General features: G+C 46.5%; 1 protein-coding gene across 1 annotated transcript; it reads left to right on the top strand.

Moving 5' to 3' along the window:
- The first annotated feature begins 1,396 nt into the window (after window positions 1-1,396).
- On the top strand, window positions 1,397-10,070 carry LOC122477444 (integrator complex subunit 6-like). Its single transcript, XM_043570428.1, has 5 exons — window positions 1,397-1,529; window positions 6,795-6,975; window positions 8,619-8,741; window positions 9,310-9,404; window positions 9,786-10,070. Exons 2-5 carry the CDS (start codon window positions 6,798-6,800, stop codon window positions 9,789-9,791), a joined length of 402 nt encoding a protein of 133 aa, XP_043426363.1. The 5' UTR covers window positions 1,397-1,529; window positions 6,795-6,797; the 3' UTR covers window positions 9,792-10,070.
- The last annotated feature ends 9,414 nt before the right edge of the window (window positions 10,071-19,484 follow it).

Here is a 19,484-nt window from a genome sequence, read left to right as displayed (position 1 = left end):
AAAGAAGAAATACAATCGAAGATGAGAATGTAAGGATTTAAATCTGAAACATCCCTCAGCAACAAGGGTATTTGTTCATGTTTGGTTATGCAATTTAACAGCAAGGAAATTTCACATATGAAATTCCAAATAATCCCTACGTGCAAGCTATCCACACACGGGGGAAATCTAACTAACTCTAGTAGCAGGTGCTATAATGAGGCTTAATGAAAATAGGGGATAGATAGATAGATAGATAGATAGATTTCTTAAAGTCCTCATCATGGGTGGTTGTGCACAATCACATAGGCACCACGCATTAGTTTTCTTCCAGAGGAAAAGGACGTTGTGAATAATATAGTTTCATTTCTTGGGTTTATACTTAGATTGAAATGGAGTACGTAGGAAGAAGCACTTACAAAGTGGTAGAATAAAAACTTCTGAAAACCCACTGATGCAAAATGGCAATGAGAACACTGGTAAATGTTGTCAAGGTTTCAGCACTCTGGAATTAACCAACGGGGCTGCAAAACTCGGAACGATGTTTATGCAAGAAAACTGGCTAAATCGCGATACTGACAGCAGACTTTGTGGTGTTTTAAACTGCCCTCTTCCTGACCTCCTCTCTTCAGCTCCCCAGTAGCCTTGAAAATTGATTCCCAGCTCCCTTTGCTCTGCGAGGCGGCAACCTAGCAGCCGCACTGAAGGGGAAGAAAGAGATTTGGAGCTTCGCGGAAGCTATGAGAGGGAGAGAGAGAGAGAGAGAAAGGGCAGAGATAGAAAGAGAGAGAATTCCCAAACAGGTTCCACACCGTCAGCACTGAGCCCGACTCGGGGCTGGAACTCAGGAACCGCAAGATCATGACCTGAGCTAAACTCGGCCCTTAACAGACTGAGCCTCCCAGGCGCCCCAATGAGCCACATTTCTAACTCTCCCCCAAGAGTAATGTGCAAAGCAGATTGGTGCTGGCACTTTTATAGCAAGGGCTTTTAACTTTTTCTCACGAATATTTGCTGCATTTTATCACATGTGGTCTTCATCTATTAGGATGATCACATCATCCTCCTCTTTTACTGTTAATACGGTGTGCCAGCTTTTGATTTATTCCCTCTCCGCTCCAAATTCACACTGCTAGCCTGCTGGATTGAAAAATGTTCTGGTTCCTTTAAGTTTTCCTGTGGCGTCAGTGACCGAGGTCTGTCTGTAGGGGGCGCCTGACACATGCTGCGGGGGGGGGGGGGGCGTGGGGGGGTGGAAAGACGAGCTTCGTGGCGCTGGGGGGCTGGCACAGCAGGCTCCTGGGGACCCGAGGCTTCTCCAGGGCAGCGGGCCTGCAGCATCCGGGGTCTGCAGCTTGGCTTACACCCCCCGGGAAAGTAATAATGTATCAGTCCTCCTGCCACACACGTGCCTGTGCACACCGCTCCCAGAACCCTTAGAGGGCGCATTTCCAGCGACTCCCAGAGGGCACATTTCTAGAAAGTTCCACGTGAGAGGCACCACAGCCTCACTGCCATTTTGCAGGTTACTGCCAGGCTCCGGGAACAAGGTCAGGATTTTAACACTCGGAGCACGGATTCTTTTCCCTGGGAGCTCTCCCTGAACTCGGGAGGCGTGTCTCCCTTAGGTGCAGTATCTTGCTGGGTGATCGACCTCAGCTCCGTGGAAACCGTTCCTTGGCTTCTGGTCTCAGCCCGGGGGTGGGCGGCGTTTCCCTGGGCAGCGGGTGTCGGCCATTTTGATGGTCAGAGAGACAGAGTTCCGCGAGGGGCTTTCCTCGTGGAACCGTCTCAGTGCTGGGGAGGGGACTCTTGTCCGGGGGCTTAGGTCAGTCGAGAGTGGGGGTGGGGGTGTTTCCTGGCAGTGCACCCGAGCCGTGCGAGGGCAGCGTTTCCTCGGGCGCGTGGCCTCAGCCCCCAGATTCCTGCCCACGAGGGCCACTGCCTCAGCCTGTGGGAGCCTCTCCTCGGGGCTTGGCTCAGCCTGAGGGGGCACTTTGCCCTGGGTGCTCTGTCTCAGCCACGGTGGCGGTGGGCTCTGCTCGCGTCGGGCTGGTCCCCGGGCGGGGGGCACGCTCAGTGCTGGGGAGGCTTTCATGGGTGCTGTGTCACAGCCAGTGGGGGTGCTGTTCCTCGGGTGTTTGAGACTGGAGTGAAAGTCGCCCTCGGGGGCTCTGTGTGAGCCGTCGGGGAGACAGCTTGACGTTGGGTCCCTTCTCGGCGCTGGCGGCTCGGGCTCTTTCTTGGGGCTCCCTCTGCCGCCCTCTGGGGAGCCGAGACTGTTGTTGGAAAGGTCCGTCTGTGCACAGAAGGGGGATTCCGCCTTGAGCGCTCCGCCTCAGCCCTGGCTGAGGAGGTGTCCCTTCTGCAGTGGGGGGACTAGGCCCCGGCTGCTGTCTCAGCCGTGGCTGCGGAGCAGTGTGGGGCTCTGTCTCAGCCTTTGGGGGGAGGTCTTCGTTGGGTGCGCAAAGGCACTCTGCGGGGAGTTGTTCTTCCATGGATGCTGTGTTGCAGCCTTGGGCACGTAATTTTCCTTGAATTCTGGATCTAGTCTTGGGGGAGTTTCATCTCGCTTTTTAACTATCACCTGGGGCATCAAGCTGGGGACCTGGGTCCACAGTGTATGAGAGTTGGTTACGTTCCATACTCACAAACACTTGGTGTGCAGGCAGTCTTGAATCTCAGCCACCCTGCTGGGTGTGCAGGGGCCTCTCCTTAAGTCTAAATGTGCATTTTGTGCCGATTAGAGGTTGATTGGCCATCCGCGTGTGTGTTTTACGAGGTGCCTTTCCAGGTCTTTTAGCCACATTTCATTGAAATATTTGTATTTTGCTAAATTGATTTGTAGCCCTACATATATTTCTATTTCTGTGTATATTTAAATGTATCATTCTGAGTATCTTCTGCAGATCTGTTTTGCTTTGTCACCATCTCAATAGTGTCATTTTGATGAACAGATATTCTCAGTTCAATTAAGTATAATTGAACAATCTCTTCTTTCTGGTCAGTGCTCTTATTTTTTCAAAACCTTTCCTACCCTAAAGCCATGAAGGTAACGTCCTAGGTTTTAGTCCAGATGTCCTCTTCACCTGATATCAATGTGGTGTGGATGGGACTGAGGTCAGAGAGGAGGCCCATTTCCCCGCAGGGACCGGGTGGACTTACCGAAGGGACCACAGTGGTTCGCGGGCCCCAGTGTCAGCCGTCTAGCAGCTGTTATTTCCGGACTGATTTCTAGACTCTCTAGGGTCTTGCACGGGTGTATCCGCCCACCCTTGCTCCAATCCCACGTGCTTGCCATGCGCCTCCTTTCCAGGAAGTCCGCTAGCTGGCGTCTTACCTCTTCCAACCTTGTTCTTTCTCTGAAAGATTGTCTCAGCCCTTCCACTCTTTACTATCAGCTCACTAATTTCCCCAAAAGGAACAAGATGGAGTTTTGAAATTTGAAATAGAAAGTTATTTACATTTTAAATATGATTACAATAGTTCCTCCTGGCAGAAATGACAATAATGACTTAATGAGTCTTGCAATCCGTAAAAAAAAATGTATTTCTCTCCGTTGCCTTGAGGCCTGAAACATCTCTCAGTGGGGTTTTTGTGTTACGCATAGTTCTCTGGGACACCTGTCATTAGGTGTACTCCCTGGGTTTTGATGTTGTTGACATTGTTTGCGATGGTATTTTCATTTTCTTTTTCTAAATATTTTGGTTATTACAGAGAAGTAGATGTGGTTTTTTTTTTAAATTTTTTTTCAACGTTTATTTATTTTTGGGACAGAGAGATACAGAGCATGAACGGGGGAGGGGCAGAGAGAGAGGGAGACACAGAATCGGAAACAGGCTCCAGGCTCTGAGCCATCAGCCCAGAGCCTGACGCGGGGCTCGAACTCACGGACCGCGAGATCGTGACCTGGATGAAGTTGGACGCTCAACCAACTGCGCCACCCAGGCGCCCCAGATGTGGTTTTTGATTCTTCCTCCTGAATACAATAAATTGGCTGTTGTTCACATATCAACTCTAATTGTTTGTATCCTTTTGGATATTCCATGTACAGAAAAATGTCATCTGTGAATGACAGTTTTGCTTTTACCTTCGCACAATTTATACTTGTAATATTTTCTTGGCACTGTTGCAGTTTTTATGACCTCCATATATTTTTGAATAGATAGTAGACGTCCTTGTCTGGTTTACAAACTTAGGTAGAAAATGTTTGGTATATCGTCATTAAGTATTGTGTTTGCTATAGGATCTTGGGGGGTGAATACTCTCTATTAAGTTAAGGAAACTACCTTCTATTCTCAGTTGCTGATAATTTTTAAGCATCAGTAGCTTTTGAACTTGGAACCATCTATAAAATTAATAATGGAAACTTTCCTTGTTTGTTTTTCTAAATACAATTGGACTGATCACATTTTAAACCAATGTTGCCTTCATGAAATACACTACATCATAACATGATGCATATCTTTTATTTTTGTTTGCTAATCTTTTGTTTAGAATTTGTATATGTGTTTTCAGGAAAGGAATCTTGGCCAGTGGTTTTCCTTTCTTCTATGTCCTTGTTAGATGTTGGTGTCAGGTTTATACTTGCATCATAAAATGAGGTGGGAACTGGTCCAAGAGTTTATGTAACACTGATATTATTTCCCCCTAAATTCTTGGAGTACTCATCAGGGAAGCCTTCTGGATAGGAAGTTTTTGTTTATTTTTAGTTTTTTAATTTTTTTTAATTGGATAGGAGGTTTTTAAATTTTTTGTTAATAACTTTTACCAGATACAGGAGTTCTAAGATTTTGTCTTTCTTCTTTAGTAAAATTTTGGTAATCTTTATTTTTCCCTAAGTGTCTCTATTTTATCTCAGCTAATACAATGGAAGGTGCCAGGCAGGAGCCTTGAGAAAGCAAAGGACGGGTGGCCCCTGGGTTGGCTTGGAATCTGTGCTGCTCAACCCTCATATGGTCACTTTACTCCAGGCCCTGACTGTGAACATTTTGAGTTCAAATGCAATCAAAGGTTTATATTCAAAGTTAAATGCAGTTAACATCTTGCAGTTCGAATGGTACTAAAGTAGTTTTCAGGGGATGACAGTTCTCAGGGAAAGGGATTCACACTCACCGGCATCACAAGAGATCTGCTGATAAACAAGCATGTCAATGGCAGGGTGACAGATGTAGTCGGGGTGATGGAAGTCGTGCTCAGCAGACTGACACGCTCTTCCCTAGTCACTCCTGTTCCTGGATTTCTTGACTGTGCTCCAATGCAGCGCGTGAGGCCTCACAGCAGGGATTTCGGTGACCTTCAGTTCTTGTTCTGGCCACTCTTGATGTGGCCACCCCCCCCCCATCTCAACACGTTATTCTTTTTTAATTTTTTAATGTTTTTATTTATTTTTTAGACAGAGAGAGACAGAGCAGGAGCAGGGGAGGGGCAGAGAGAGAGAGAGAGAGAGAGGGAGACGCAGAATCCGAAGCAGGCTCCAGGCTCGGAGCTGTCGGCACGGAGCCTGATGCGGGGCTTGAACCCACCAACTGCGAGATCATGACCTGAGCCGAAGTCGGATGCTCAAACGACTGAGCCACCCAGGCGCCCCTCAACACTTTTATAAGATGGTCTGTGCCCAGCAAAGGGATTTTCATGACCAGACGAAACTGAAGGCTGCATGCTAGCAACCCCTGGAGAAGGCATCAGTACTACCAAACCCTCCCACTGCTCCTGGGACTCTCTGGGCTCCAGATCCCTTCTGACTCCCTCCACATCTTCTCTTCCTTACCTTGGCCCTGAGTTTTTGCCACAATTATAGCTCTGTGAAATACTGAATAAATTAGTACGAGTAGAGCATTTAGCAGAGTAGAGCATTTAGCTGGCTGGTATGAAATGCTCCATGAAAATAATTCTCCCCTTTTGTACTTCTCCTTAATGGGAACTGTCAATGATTCAGAAAAGGAATTTGTCCCCAGTTCGTTCCAATATGATGGGGCAAATTTGGGGGTTACCCTTAAATGAGAAGACCTTTCAGCTAGTCTGTCATACCAATACGTGCCAATTGATCTGTGAACAATATTGAGAAGTGCCCATCACAGGGCTCCTAGATGGACACATTGGACTCTGTGCCATTGGACACGCGTGGATTAAAGATTTCCACCTCCTGTCCCCTCACCCTCGACGAGGGGCATTCTGTAAAGACTCGGCCAATATCGATAATGTTGTATTTAAATCAAATATGGAAAGGAAACTGAATTATTTCCCCTGAAAGGGTTGACACAGAATGTTATTTACTTTGTCAGCGAGGTAATCATGTATTTATTTAATTCTGGCTGAGGGGTTCGCATCCTGCACGTGAGCTGATTCATCGTCTACAATGTTTGCCTTTGGACTACGCTTGTAGGATAGCTTCCTCCCAAGCTTCCTCCATTTTCTCCCTAGAGGAATGGAAAAGAGGCTGGGGCTCCTGAGAACGGAGTGTTTGTGGGGGCATGATAAACCTTGGCCCTTGAGAAAACTCACATTAACGATGGAGAGGCATGTTGTATACACATATGTACAATGCAGCGTCAGCATGTTTGCATTTTTTTAAGTTTATTTGTTTATTTTGAGAGAGAGAGAGAGAGAGAGAGAGAGAGAGAGAGAGAGAGAGAACCAGCAGGGGAGGGGCAGAGAGAATGAGAGGGAGAAACCCGAGCAGCCCTGTCTCAGGGCTCTGTCCCACGAACCGTGAGATCATGACCTGAGCTGATATCAAGGGTCTGAGCCACCCATGCACCCTAGTTTGGTTGCATTTTTGTCATTAATGGGCTATGTTTCTTGACGCTTCTCAGGAAATGATGACCGATAAAGCAGAGGAGTCTGCTGTTGGGCCCGAGAACCAAATGAAACGTCATGGAGAACCCATGACTTCTCCTCTGTGTAAGAGAAGACTGACCATGGCAATGCTGTCAGTGATGCCGGAAGGAGAGGGAGCATCCGAGGCCGGGGGCTCAGCCGTGTGTTTGGAAGATGGTGAGGATGCCTGTCCCCCACCCCCTTCCTGACCTGCCCCAGTGCAGCCTGGCCTCTGGCTCCTCCCTGCCAGGGAGCAGTTCCCTCAAGGTCACCGGCTTTGGGTGACGCTGCCCTTAATTTCTCATCCACATTAGGCACAGGTGTTCCCGCTCTCCTTCATGGAAACCTTCCTGGATTCCCAAGCTCCACGCTCAACTGCTTTCCTTCTCCTTATTGAATATTGCTTTTCTTTCATTCTTTTTTGAGTCTTCTGGCTCTCCTCTTAATATTGTACTCCTTCCTGGATGCCACCATCGGGATGTCCCTCTACCCACCGCCGCCTCACTCAGCAGGTCGCTGCACTAGCTTCTGACCTTACAGCCTGCTCTCCCACTTGACCCTCCTGACCCATCACCGCCCTGCAGCCCGGCTGACTCCGTGAGCACGGAAATCCGATCCTGCCACGTCCATCCCGAAACCCGCCACCAACTCCCCCGAGCACTCAGAACAGAATCGGAGCTCCCGACGCTGGTCTACACGCTCTGCAGGACCCGGGCCTGCCCTCCTCTCCTGCACGCGTCCTCTGGGTGTCCTCCTTGCTCTCTCTGCCTCTGTCCTTTGCTCCACGGCCCCGGCTCGTCCCCTCCTAGGGCCCTGCACTGGCCCTCAGGGCAGCCAGAAGTCCTCCTCACGTGCACAGGCCGCCCTGTCTCCTGCTCCACGGGTCACCTCCTCAGAGGGCCCTGCCCCACCGTGGATCCTGGAGGCACCCCCTCCTGCTCTCTGTCACATCCCTGATGTCTTCCTTCCTAACACGAGTTCAAACTGTATAACTCCCTTTACCCATTTTGCACATACCGTCTGACTTCCCCATGAGGATGTAAGTTCCACAAGGGTAGGGATTGTTTCTGTCTGTCTCGTTCACTGCCGATCTCCCAGCATTTGGCTCAGTGCCTGGCACAGAGGAGGCTGAGTAAATGAAGGAGAGGTGTCAACATGATGTAGAAAATAATTCATCTTCCGAGACAGAAAAGACAGATGAGGAAGATCATTAACTGACTGGGAGTGTTAGTGATGGAGTGCCAATGTCAGGCATGCTGACATCAAGTGGCACGATCAGCTTTTTACCTTGTAAACGGCATCAAAGGGGCATTAAACCATGAGTGCCAGGGCCCCGTGAATGTTTGTTTACTGGTTGTACTGTCCAACTACATTTCTGTATGCACGCAGAGTGCCAAGAATGTAAGAGGCTTCTTTGTTCTGTTATTTTTCCCGAAGTCCAATTTTCAGGTCTGATACATAGATCCGGTGTATCCTCCTGCTATGACCTAAGAACTTGAGAGACTGTGGAGCACGTGGATGTCCATGCGGGGTCGTTGAAATGCCTGCCATTGCAGCTCCGCACTACACTTGGTTTCCAGATGCACCTGTCGTTCACAATATCCACAGCAGGCGAGGGAAAAGTGGTCGATCCCTACTGATAGCTTCTTGTCAAAATCCGTTCACCCAGAGCCTGTGAATATGGCAGGAGATGGTATTCTACACCGACCAACTGGACTCTCTGCCTCGTGACTTAACCCGTCTCAGCAAAGGTGGGCCGAGTCACAAACCTGGTAGTAATGCACTGGCGGGAGGAATCATCACCATCCGTCTCTCTACAGATGATCCCAAGGTCACCGCAGTATCTGTGCTGGAAGAAGGGCCAGGGAAACTGCCAAAAACGATGGAAATCACTGCGGAAATGAAACATCAGTTGAAGAAGGAAATTCAAAGATTTGGACAACGTAAGTAGAATAGGAATTTTCCTAAGTGAAACCACAGGAAGTCTTTCTCATTCTATGAGCTCAAAGTTTTTTTAAGTTTACTTATTTTGAGAAGGGGGGGCAGAGAGAGGGAGAGAGAGAATCCCGCAGCCTCTGCACTGACAGTGCCTGGTTGGATCTCATGAACTGTGGGGATATGACCTGAGCTGAAATCAAGAGTTGGATGCTTAAGCGACTAAGCCACCTAGGCGCCCCTCTCATTCTGTGATTTAGACTGGATTCCACAGAGCTCTTACGGCTTATCCTTTCCCAGAATTGGGTTTTCACATAATTTAAGACAGTTCCCCTTTATTGTGACTAAAATGTCTCAGTACTTTGTTCTTTTTTGATCTCTTAATTGTTTATTATTCATAAGGGTTCCATGGGTAGCTATGGTTCGGTGTCCGGATAGAAGCGTGTAAAGCACAAGCACTATGTAACATTCTAGCCCTTGAACGATTGCTGAGGCAGCAGATACACCAAGATTGAGTTCTGCCTCTTCTTTCTACTTTAGAAATGGTGACAGTTTTTTTTTTCTAAATATATCCAGAATATGATAGAGTCTTCAAACTGCTTGAAAGAGTGCAAGAACCTCTGGAATTGCGGCAAAAATTTTGTTGCATTTTGCAGGAGGAAGGCAACAAGGTGGGTACAGAGAGAAACTCCAGTATGTTTCACAGCAGGGCCCAGGTTGGTGCTGGGCAAAGGGTGGGGACAGGACTGCCTGGCTTTCTTAAACCCTGGCCCTCATTCAGAGTTCATGCTGTCTCTGCAGTTATTTCGATTGATATTATCTGATCTGCCTCATTCTTCCAAGCTCAATAAGACTTCTATTCACAACAGAATTCCAGGTGGGTGTGGACCATCAACCGACCCTCTTTGTATTTCCTGCATTGTCTCTTACCATGAGGGTCCATTTTCTATTCCCATGTAGATTGGAAGCTTCTCTTTCTATTCTTCACAGAGTCTCCATAATTATGGGTTCTTGGATATCTTTTGGCTAGTGACTTGTTTCTTTGTTTTCAGATTTAAAAGACAAGACTTAATAAGCCACCTTGAGACAGTACTAGAAAAGTTGGAATCAGACCAAATTCTCAACGAAGATAATCCCCCCGCAAATTTATAATCCTACTAGTGAAATGATCAATAACAAACAAGAACAAGATGGCTGCCTTAGAATGGAACACGATATTGTTGATGCCTCCTCACGTGTATTAGTTAAGACAATTGTCTTCTTGAGGCTAAGAAAAAGAGTTGGAACGTAAATGTTATAAATTTCTGTTATTAAAAGCTGGGCATTTTCCCTAAGTATTTGGTTTGAACAGACGATTTATTGTGTGTGTGTGTGTGTGTGTGTGTCTGTGTTTGCCTTCCCCCTGAAATGGGGGACCCCGTGAAGTCATCAGGTTGCACTGAATCCTACTCCTCCGCGGGTCCCAGGCCTGTAGCTGGCGTTCATAACTGTCTTGTCCACTAGCCGTTTCTTCTTCGTTTTGCCTGAGAGCTGTCTCAGCCTGAGGGGTCAGTGGGCTCCTCCTGAGGGGATGACTCACACCTTAATTACAGATGGACCTGACCAGTGGATGTCCTCACTGAAGTGAGTTGTTGTAACTTCCTTTGACTGGAGTCAGCACCGTGAGAGCGCCGGGAGACACCCAAACCTCGCCGACATAGTCCTCCTCGGTGTCTTGGGTCGTTGCGAGCCAGTGTCCTTAACACTCGGGTTCCGTCTCCCCACCCTGTGCAGGCGCCCCGTGTTTGCCTGACGGTGGGGAGAGACGAGCATCCAGACTGACCGCCGGGCAGCGTCTGTTCCCATTTCAGTGGAGTCAGTGTAGGGGCTCTGGTGGAAAACAGTCCTCCTTTGGGAAAAGACCTCCGGTACGGGGACGCCTGAAGCTGTGGGGACAGGAAGCAAAATTTCGCTACTGGATGCGTGGGAGTGAGAGTGAGCGGAGCCCCTCACATTGCCATCCCTTCAGTAAGGAAGACGTGATCACGCCTCCGGGAGGGACAGCTCGCTCTCTTGGCAAATGAGGGAGAGCGTGACAGCCTCTAAACTATATTGTCCCAGCCCCTCTAAACTATATTGTCCCAGCCCCTCAAGGTACCGTCTCCAAGTTAGAACCAAAACTGAGGCTTTGAAAGATCATTCTACGATTTTTTTTTGAAACTTCTGCTTGGGGATGATGAGGCAGGTCATAACCCTAGTGAATTCCGTGAGCATGTGCCCCGAGAAGCAATATCCTTGTTTCTAAGTGATGCTGCCTGGAAATCCATGACAGGAGATGAGGCATTTTCTAAGTCCGCGAATGTTGGGTTTCTCAAAAATCGATGGGTGGGAAGGAAGATCCATCGGCAGAACAGAGGTGCAGCTACCTTTCCCTGAGGAAAGAGACCAAAAGAATCAACCTGCCACCTGGTAGCTGACGGACCATGTGGGGGAATGGCGTCATATCGGGAAAAAGTGAATACATTGTAGTAGAGTAAAATAAAATGATGGAAGTAAATAGAATTTGAAAAAAAAATACATAAAAGCAAAAAATATACTAAAAAATTTAAAGAAAAATATTTTAATAGAAATTGAAAGTAAAAATGAAGTTTTTCTCTTTCTGCATTCAAGAAAAAGAAAAGAAATGAAAAAGCATAAAAAGAAAGAGAAGGAAAAAAGGGGAAATCGTTTGAAAATTTGAAAAGGTGAATACACTGAAGTAGACTAAAATAAAATGATGGAAGTAAAATAGAATTTGAAAAAATTTACACAAAAGTAAAAAATATAGTAATAAAAATTAAAGAAAAACATTTTTATTTTTTTATATATATGAAATTTATTGACAAATTGGTTTCCATACAACACCCAGTGCTCATCCCAAAAGGTGCCCTCCTCAATACCCATCACCCACCCTCCCCTCCCTCCCACCCCCCATCAACCCTCAGTTTGTTCTCAGTTTTTAACAGGCTCTTATGCTTTGGCTCTCTCCCACTCTAACCTCTTTTTTTTTTTTCCTTCCCCTCTCCCATGGGTTCCTGTTAAGTTTCTCAGGATCCACATAAGAGTGAAACCATATGGTATCTGTCTTTCTCTGTATGGCTTATTTCACTTAGCATCACACTCTCCAGTTCCATCCACGTTGCTACAAAAGGCCATATTTCATTCTTTCTCATTGCCACGTAGAATTCCATTGTGTATATAAACCACAATTTCTTTATCCATTCATCAGTTGATGGACATTTAGGCTCTTTCCATCATTTGGCTATTGTTGAGAGTGCTGCTATGAACATTGGGGTACAAGTGCCCCTATGCATCAGTACTCTTGTATCCCTTGGGTAAATTCCTAGCAGTGCTATTGCTGGGTCATAGGGTAGGTCTATTTTTAATTTTCTGAGGAACCTCCACACTGCTTTCCAGAGCGGCTGCACCAATTTGCATTCCCACCAACAGTGCAAGAGGGTTCCCGTTTCTCCACATCCTCTCCAGCATCTATAGTCTCCTGATTTGTTCATTTTGGCCACTCTGACTGGCGTGAGGTGATACCTGAGTGTGGTTTTGATTTGTATTTCCCTGATAAGGAGCGACGCTGAACATCTTTTCATGTGCCTGTTGGCCATCCGGATGTCTTTTTTTTTTTTTTTTAATTTTTTTTCCAACGTTTATTTATTTTTGGGACAGAGAGAGACAGAGCATGAACGGGGGAGGGGCAGCGAGAGAGGGAGACACAGAATCGGAAACAGGCTCCAGGCTCTGAGCCATCAGCCCAGAGCCCGACGCGGGGCTCGAACTCCCGGACCGCGAGATCGTGACCTGGCTGAAGTCGGACGCTTAACCGACTGCGCCACCCAGGCGCCCCCGGATGTCTTCTTTAGAGAAGTGTCTATTCATGTTTTCTGCCCATTTCTTCACTGGGTTATTTGTTTTTCGGGTGTGGAGTTTGGTGAGCTCTTTATAGATTTTAGATACTAGCCCTTTGTTCGATATGTCATTTGCGAATATCTTTTCCCATTCCGTTGGTTGCCTTTTAGTTTTGTTGGTTGTTTCCTTTGCTGTGCAGAAGCTTTTTATCTTCATAAGGTCCCAGTAATTCACTTTTGCTTTTAATTCCCTTGCCTTTGGGGATGTGTCGAGTAAGAGATTGCTACGGCTGAGGTCAGAGACGTCTTTTCCTGCTTTCTCCTCTAAGGTTTTGATGGTTTCCTGTCTCACATTCAGGTCCTTTATCCATTTTGAGTTTATTTTTGTGAATGGTGTGAGAAAGTGGTCTAGTTTCAACCTTCTGCATGTTGCTGTCCAGTTCTCCCAGCACCATTTGTTAAAGAGGCTGTCTTTTTTCCATTGGATGTTCTTTCCTGCTTTGTCAAAGATGAGTTGGCCATACGTTTGTGGGTCTAGTTCTGGGGTTTCTATTCTATTCCATTGGTCTGTGTGTCTGTTTTGGTGCCAATACCATGCTGTCTTGATGATGACAGCTTTGTAGTAGAGGCTAAAGTCTGGGATTGTGATGCCTCCTGCTTTGGTCTTCTTCTTCAAAATTCCTTTGGCTATTCGGGGCCTTTTGTGGTTCCATATGAATTTTAGGATTGCTTGTTCTAGTTTCGAGAAGAATGCTGGTGCAATTTTGATTGGGATTGCATTGAATGTGTAGATAGCTTTGGGTAGTATTGACATTTTGACAATATTTATTTTTCCAATCCATGAGCAGGGAATGTCTTTCCATTTCTTTAAATCTTCAATTACCTTCATAAGCTTTCTATAGTTTTCAGCATACAGATCCTTTACATCTTTGGTTAGATTTATTCCTAGGTATTTTATGCTTCTTGGTGCAATTGTGAATGGGATCAGTTTCTTTATTTGTCTTTCTGTTGCTTCATTGTTAGTGTATAAGAATGCAACTGATTTCTGTACATTGATTTTGTATCCTGCAACTTTGCTGAATTCACGTATCAGTTCTAGCAGACTTTTGGTGGAGTCTATCGGATTTTCCATGTATAATATCATGTCATCTGCAAAAAGCGAAAGCTTGACTTCATCTTTGCCAATTTTGATGCCTTTGATTTCCTTTTGTTGTCTGATTGCTGATGCTAGAACTTCCAGCACTATGTTAAACAGCAGCGGTGAGAGTGGGCATCCCTGTCGTGTTCCTGATCGCAGGGAAAAAGCTCTCAGTTTTTCCCCGTTGAGGATGATGTTAGCTGTGGGCTTTTCATAAATGGCTTTTATGATCTTTAAGTATGTTCCTTCTATCCCGACTTTCTCAAGGGTTTTTATTAAGAAAGGGTGCTAAATTTTGTCAAAGGCCTTTTCTGCATCGATTGACAGGATCATATGGTTCTTCTCTTTTTTTTTGTTAATGTGATGTATCACGTTGATTGATTTGCGAATGTTGAACCAGCCCTGCATCCCAGGAATGAATCCCACTTTATCATGGTGAATAATTCTTTTTATATGCTGTTGAATTCGATTTGCTAGTATCTTATTGAGAATTTTTGCATCCATATTCATCAGGGATATTGGCCTGTAGTTCTCTTTTTTTACTGGGTCTCTGTCTGGTTTAGGAATCAAAGTAATACTGGCTTCATAGAATGAGTCTGGAAGTTTTCCTTCCCTTTCTATTTCTTGGAATAGCTTGAGAAGGATAGGTATTATCTCTGCTTTAAACGTCTGGTAGAACTCCCCTGGGAAGCCATCGGGTCCTGGACTCTTATTTGTTGGGAGATTTTTGATAACCGATTCACTTTCTTTGCTGGTTATGGGCCTGTTCAAGCTTTCTCTTTCCTCCTGATGAGTTTTGGAAGAGTGTGGGTGTTCAGGAATTTGTACATTTCTTCCAGGTTGTCCAATTTGTTGGCATATAATTTTTCATAGTATTCCCTGATAATTGTTTGTATCTCTGAGGGATTGGTTGTAATAATTCCATTTTCATTCATGATTTTATCTATTTGGGTCATCTCCCTTTTCTTTTTGAGAAGCCTGGCTAGAGGTTTGTCAATTTTGTTTATTTTTTCAAAAAACCAACTCTTGGTTTCGTTGATCTGCTCTACAGTTTTTTTAGATTCTATATTGTTTATTTCTGCTTTGATCTTTATTATTTCTCTTCTTCTGCTGGGTTTAGGCTGCCTTTGCTGTTCTGCTTCTATTTCCTTTAGGTGTGCTGTTAGATTTTGTATTTGCGATTTTTCTTGTTTCTTGAGATAGGCCTGGATGGCAATGTATTTTCCTCTCAGGACTGCCTTCGCTGCGTCCCAAAGCGTTTGGATTGTTGTATTTTCATTTTCATTTGTTTCCATATATTTTTTAATTTCTTCTCTAATTGCCCGGTTGACCCACTCATTCGTTAGTAGGGTGTTCTTTTACCTCCGTGCTTTTGGAGGTTTTCCAGACTTTTTTCTGTGGTTGATTTCAAGCTTCATAGCATTGTGGTCTGAAAGTATGCATGGTATAATTTCAATTCTTGTAAACTTATGAAGGGCTGTTTTGTGACCCAGTATATGATCTATCTTGGAGAATGTTCCATGTGCACTCGAGAAGAAAGTATATTCTGTTGCTTTGGGATGCAGAGTTCTAAATCTATCTGTCAAGTCCATCTGATCCAATGTGTCATTCAGGGCCCTTGTTTCTTTATTGACCGTGTGTCTAGATGATCTATCCATTTCTGTAAGTGGGGTGTTAAAGTCCCCTGCAATTACCACATTCTTATCAATAAGGTTGCTTATGTTTATGAGTAATTGTTTTATATATTTGGAGGCTCCGGTGTTCGGCGCATAGACATTTATAATTGTTAGCTCTTCCTGAGTGGATAGACCCTGTAACTATTATATAATGTCCTTCTTCATCTCTTGTTACAGCCTTTAATTTAAAGTCTAGTTTGTCTGATATAAGTATGGCTACTCCAGCTTTCTTTTGGCTTCCAGTAGCATGATAGATAGTTCTCCATCCCCTCACTCTCAATATAAAGGTGTCCTCAGGTCTAAAATGAGTCTCTTGTAGACAGCAAATAGATGGGTCTTGTTTTTTTATCCATTCTGATACCCTATGTCTTTTGGTTGGCGCATTTAATCCATTTACATTCAGTGTTATTATAGAAAGATACGGGTTTAGAGTCATTGTGATGTCTGTATGTTTTATGCTTGTAGTGATGTCTCTGGGACTTTGTCTCACAGGGTCCCCCTTAGGATCTCTTGTAGGGCTGGTTTAGTGGTGACAAATTCCTTCAGTTTTTGTTTGTTTGGGAAGACCTTTATCTCTCCTTCTATTCTAAATGACAGACTTGCTGGATAAAGGATTCTCGGCTGCATATTTTTTCTGTCTAGCACCCTGAAAATCTCGTGCCAATTCTTTCTGGCCTGCCAAGTTTCAAAAGAGAGATCAGTCACGAGTCTTATAGGTCTCCCTTTATATGTGAGGGCATGTTTACCCCTTGCTGCTTTCAGAATTTTCTCTTTATCCTTGTATTTTGCCAGTTTCACTATGATATGTCGTGCAGAAGATCGATTCAAGTTACGTCTGAAGGGGGTTCTCTGTGCCTCTTGGATTTCAATGCTTTTTTCCTTCCCCAGTTCAGGGAAGTTCTCAGCTATTATTTCTTCAAGTACCCCTTCAGCACCTTTCCCTCTCTCTTCCTCCTCTGGGATACCAATTATCCGTATATTATTTCTTTTTAGTGTATCCCTTAGTTCTCTAATTTTCCCCTCATACTCCTGGATTTTTTTATCTCTCTTTTTCTCAGCTTCCTCTTTTTCCATAACTTTATCTTCTAGTTCACCTATTCTCTCCTCTGCCTCTTCCATCCGAGCCGTGGTGGTTTCCATTTTGTTTTGCATTTCATTTAAAGCGTTTTTCAGCTCCTCGTGACTGTTCCTTAGTCCCTTGATCTCTGGAGCAAGAGATTCTCTGCTGTCCTGTATACTGTTTTCAAGCCCAGCAATTAATTTTATGACTATTATTCTAAATTCACTTTCTGTTATATTATTTAAGTCCTTTTTGATCAGCTCATTAGCTGTTGTTATTTCCTGGAGATTCTTCTGAGGGGAATTCTTCCGCTTGGTCATTTTGGATAGTCCCTGGCGTGGTGAGGACCTGCAGGGCACTTCCCCTGTGCTGTGGTGTATAACTGGAGTTGGTGGGCGGGGCCGCAGTCCGACCTGATGTCTGCCCCCAGCCCACCGCTGGGGCCACAGTCAGACTGGTGTGTGCCTTCTCTTCCCCTCTCCTAGGGGCGGGATTCACTGTGGGGTGGCGTGGCCAGTCTGGGCTACTTGCACCCTGCCAGGCCTGTGGTGCTGGGGATCTGGCGTATTAGCTGGGGTGGGTAGGCAAGGTGCACGGGGGCAGGAGGGGCAGGCTTAGCTCGCTTCTCCTTAGGTGATCCACTTCAGGAGGGGCCCTGTGGCAGTGGGAGGGAGTCAGATCCGCTGCCGGAGGTTTGGCTCCGCAGAAGCGCAGAGTTGGGTGTTTGCACGGAGCGAGCAGTTTCCCTGGCAGGAACCGGTTCCCTTTGGGATTTTGGCTGGGGGATGGGCGGGGGAGATGGCGCTGGCGAGCGCCTTTGTTCCCCACCAAACTGAGCTCTGTTGTCAGGGGGCTCAGCAGCTCTCCCTCCCTTTGTCCTCCAGCCTTCCCGCTTTCCGAGCAGAGCTGTTAACTTATGACCTCCCAGACGCTAAGACGCGCTTGTTGTGGGAACACAGTCCGTCAGGCCCCTCCGCTTTTGCAAGCCAGACTCGGGGGCTCTGCTTGGCCGGCGAGCCGCCCCTCCGCCCCGTCTCCCTCCCGCCAGTCCGTGGAGCGCGCACCGCCTCGCCGCCCTTCCTACCCTCTTCCGTGGGCCTCTCGTCTGCGCTTGGCTCCGGCGACTCCGTTCTGCTAATCCTCTGGCGGTTTTCTGGGTTATTTAGGCAGGTGTAGGTGGAATCTAAGTGATCAGCAGGACGCGCGGTGAGCCCAGCGTCCTCCTAAGCCGCCATCTTCCCTCCAATCAAGAAAAACATTTTTAATAAAAATTGAAAATAAAAATGAGTTCTTTCTCTTTCTGTATTCAAGAAAAAGAAGTGTAAAAGAGAAAAAAGAAAGAAAGAAAATTGAATAGATGGGCCTAGATGGACCTGCTAACAGATTGAAGTAGGAATGAAATTGCTTCGTTTTCCCCTAGAAGTTGGTCTACGTAGCACTTTATAGTCCATAAACAAAGCCGGCAGTGAGACTTGTGTTCTTGAAGAGCCAGGTTGGCCCAGGTGGGCGGGTCTCAGTGTAACGGCTCCGCTCTCCACTGGATGGCGCTGCTAGGCTACTGGGGTGGAGCATTGCCACGCTCGTAGGTGTGTATGCACATGCGCAGGAGCGGTGAAAATGGCGCCACCCAGATACCCAGTCTGTTCTCCCGGTTCAGCAATCACGCACCCGTCCTCTATCTTCAGCTCTCGTCGACTCCCTGCTTTTTCACTCTCCGTGACCAGGCCCCAGGCAGTGCCTCTCTCTGAAGTTTTGTCTCAGAAGCAGCTGTGTTCCCCGGCCCCTTACTTCCGAAGGACTTCGGCATTGACCCGTTCCACCCCTCTGCGGGAGGGTCTCACAGAGCAAAGGCCGAATGAGCAATGGCCGAATGTCGACTGCACCCAGGAACGCGGGCGGGACCCCGAGACTGCGGCCAGGTGCCAGCCCGCCCCAGAAAAAGTTCACGAGACAGTGTAGCAGCAGCGTTTCAGGGATTAAGGAAAATCACAACACACATCTGGCACCAGGCTTCACCCTTAATGACCTTGTTCCAGCACCAGCGAATGTGGCTGTTTTGCGGTGTCTGCTGGGACCGGGTGGCTTCAACAGTCTCTACCAAATGTCCTTCCAGCAGTGGACCGCTTCTCCCCGTGTGGCCCGAGAACCTCCTGGACCCACTCTGTTCCCGGGGATTCGCCCTTCCCACCAGAGCACCGCCAGGTAGGGAGCTGCAGAGTTGCAGCCTTTGCGCTCCCCTTGTTTACAGTCTTAATGGAATTTAAACCCTCTCCTTTCTCCCTTTTTAATTTAGTCCCTGGGGCAGTTTCCAATTTTCTGCTTTCTCTCCAGCTGCTTTGGGGAAGGGTGCTTTTCCCATATTCTCCCTCCCCCCCCCCAGTCTCCGTCCTCTCTTCGCTCACAAAAGCACCTCCCTTCCTGCACCTTCTCGCTCCCCAAGTTCACTTCTCCACGCCATGTACCTGCTGAATTCTGGGGTTCAGGTTGTGCAGGTGGTTGTGTTAATCCTGCAGTCCGTTTTCTAGATGTGTAGGATGGCTTAGTGTCGGTCTGGCTGTATTTCGTGGACACGAGACGCACAAAGAACTTCCATGCTATTCTGCTATCTTGGCTCCTCCTCCTCATTGATGGAATTTTACCTCAGTCCTGTCTCTCAGTGGTGTCAGGGCTTCCCCAAATCCATCCAGTGGTGATAGTGGCCCCATCAAGAATTTGAAAGCTTCATGGTGATGACTCTGAGCATGTCCCTTTCATCTCATCTATTTGGCCCGTGCAGAATTTTTACATCTTGGACAACGACAGCAAAATATCAAAAACTTGGCTGTTTATTCAATTATAGCTGCTATTTTCCTAGAAGCTCCATTCTTTAGCAATTAACACATTCCTGGGCATCTGGTAAGTGCATTTGAATGAGCAAATGCTTTCTTCTCTTTTAGAAAACCTAGCCAGAAAGAGTTTGCCTTCAGTTGGAAAGGGCACCCTCCCTTCCTGCCTCAGGCTTG

The sequence above is a fragment of the Prionailurus bengalensis genome, chromosome X (genome assembly GCF_016509475.1).
Source record: "Prionailurus bengalensis isolate Pbe53 chromosome X, Fcat_Pben_1.1_paternal_pri, whole genome shotgun sequence".
In the NCBI taxonomy this organism is placed as follows: Eukaryota; Metazoa; Chordata; class Mammalia; order Carnivora; family Felidae; genus Prionailurus; species Prionailurus bengalensis.
This window is presented reverse-complemented; position numbering and strand designations above follow the sequence as displayed.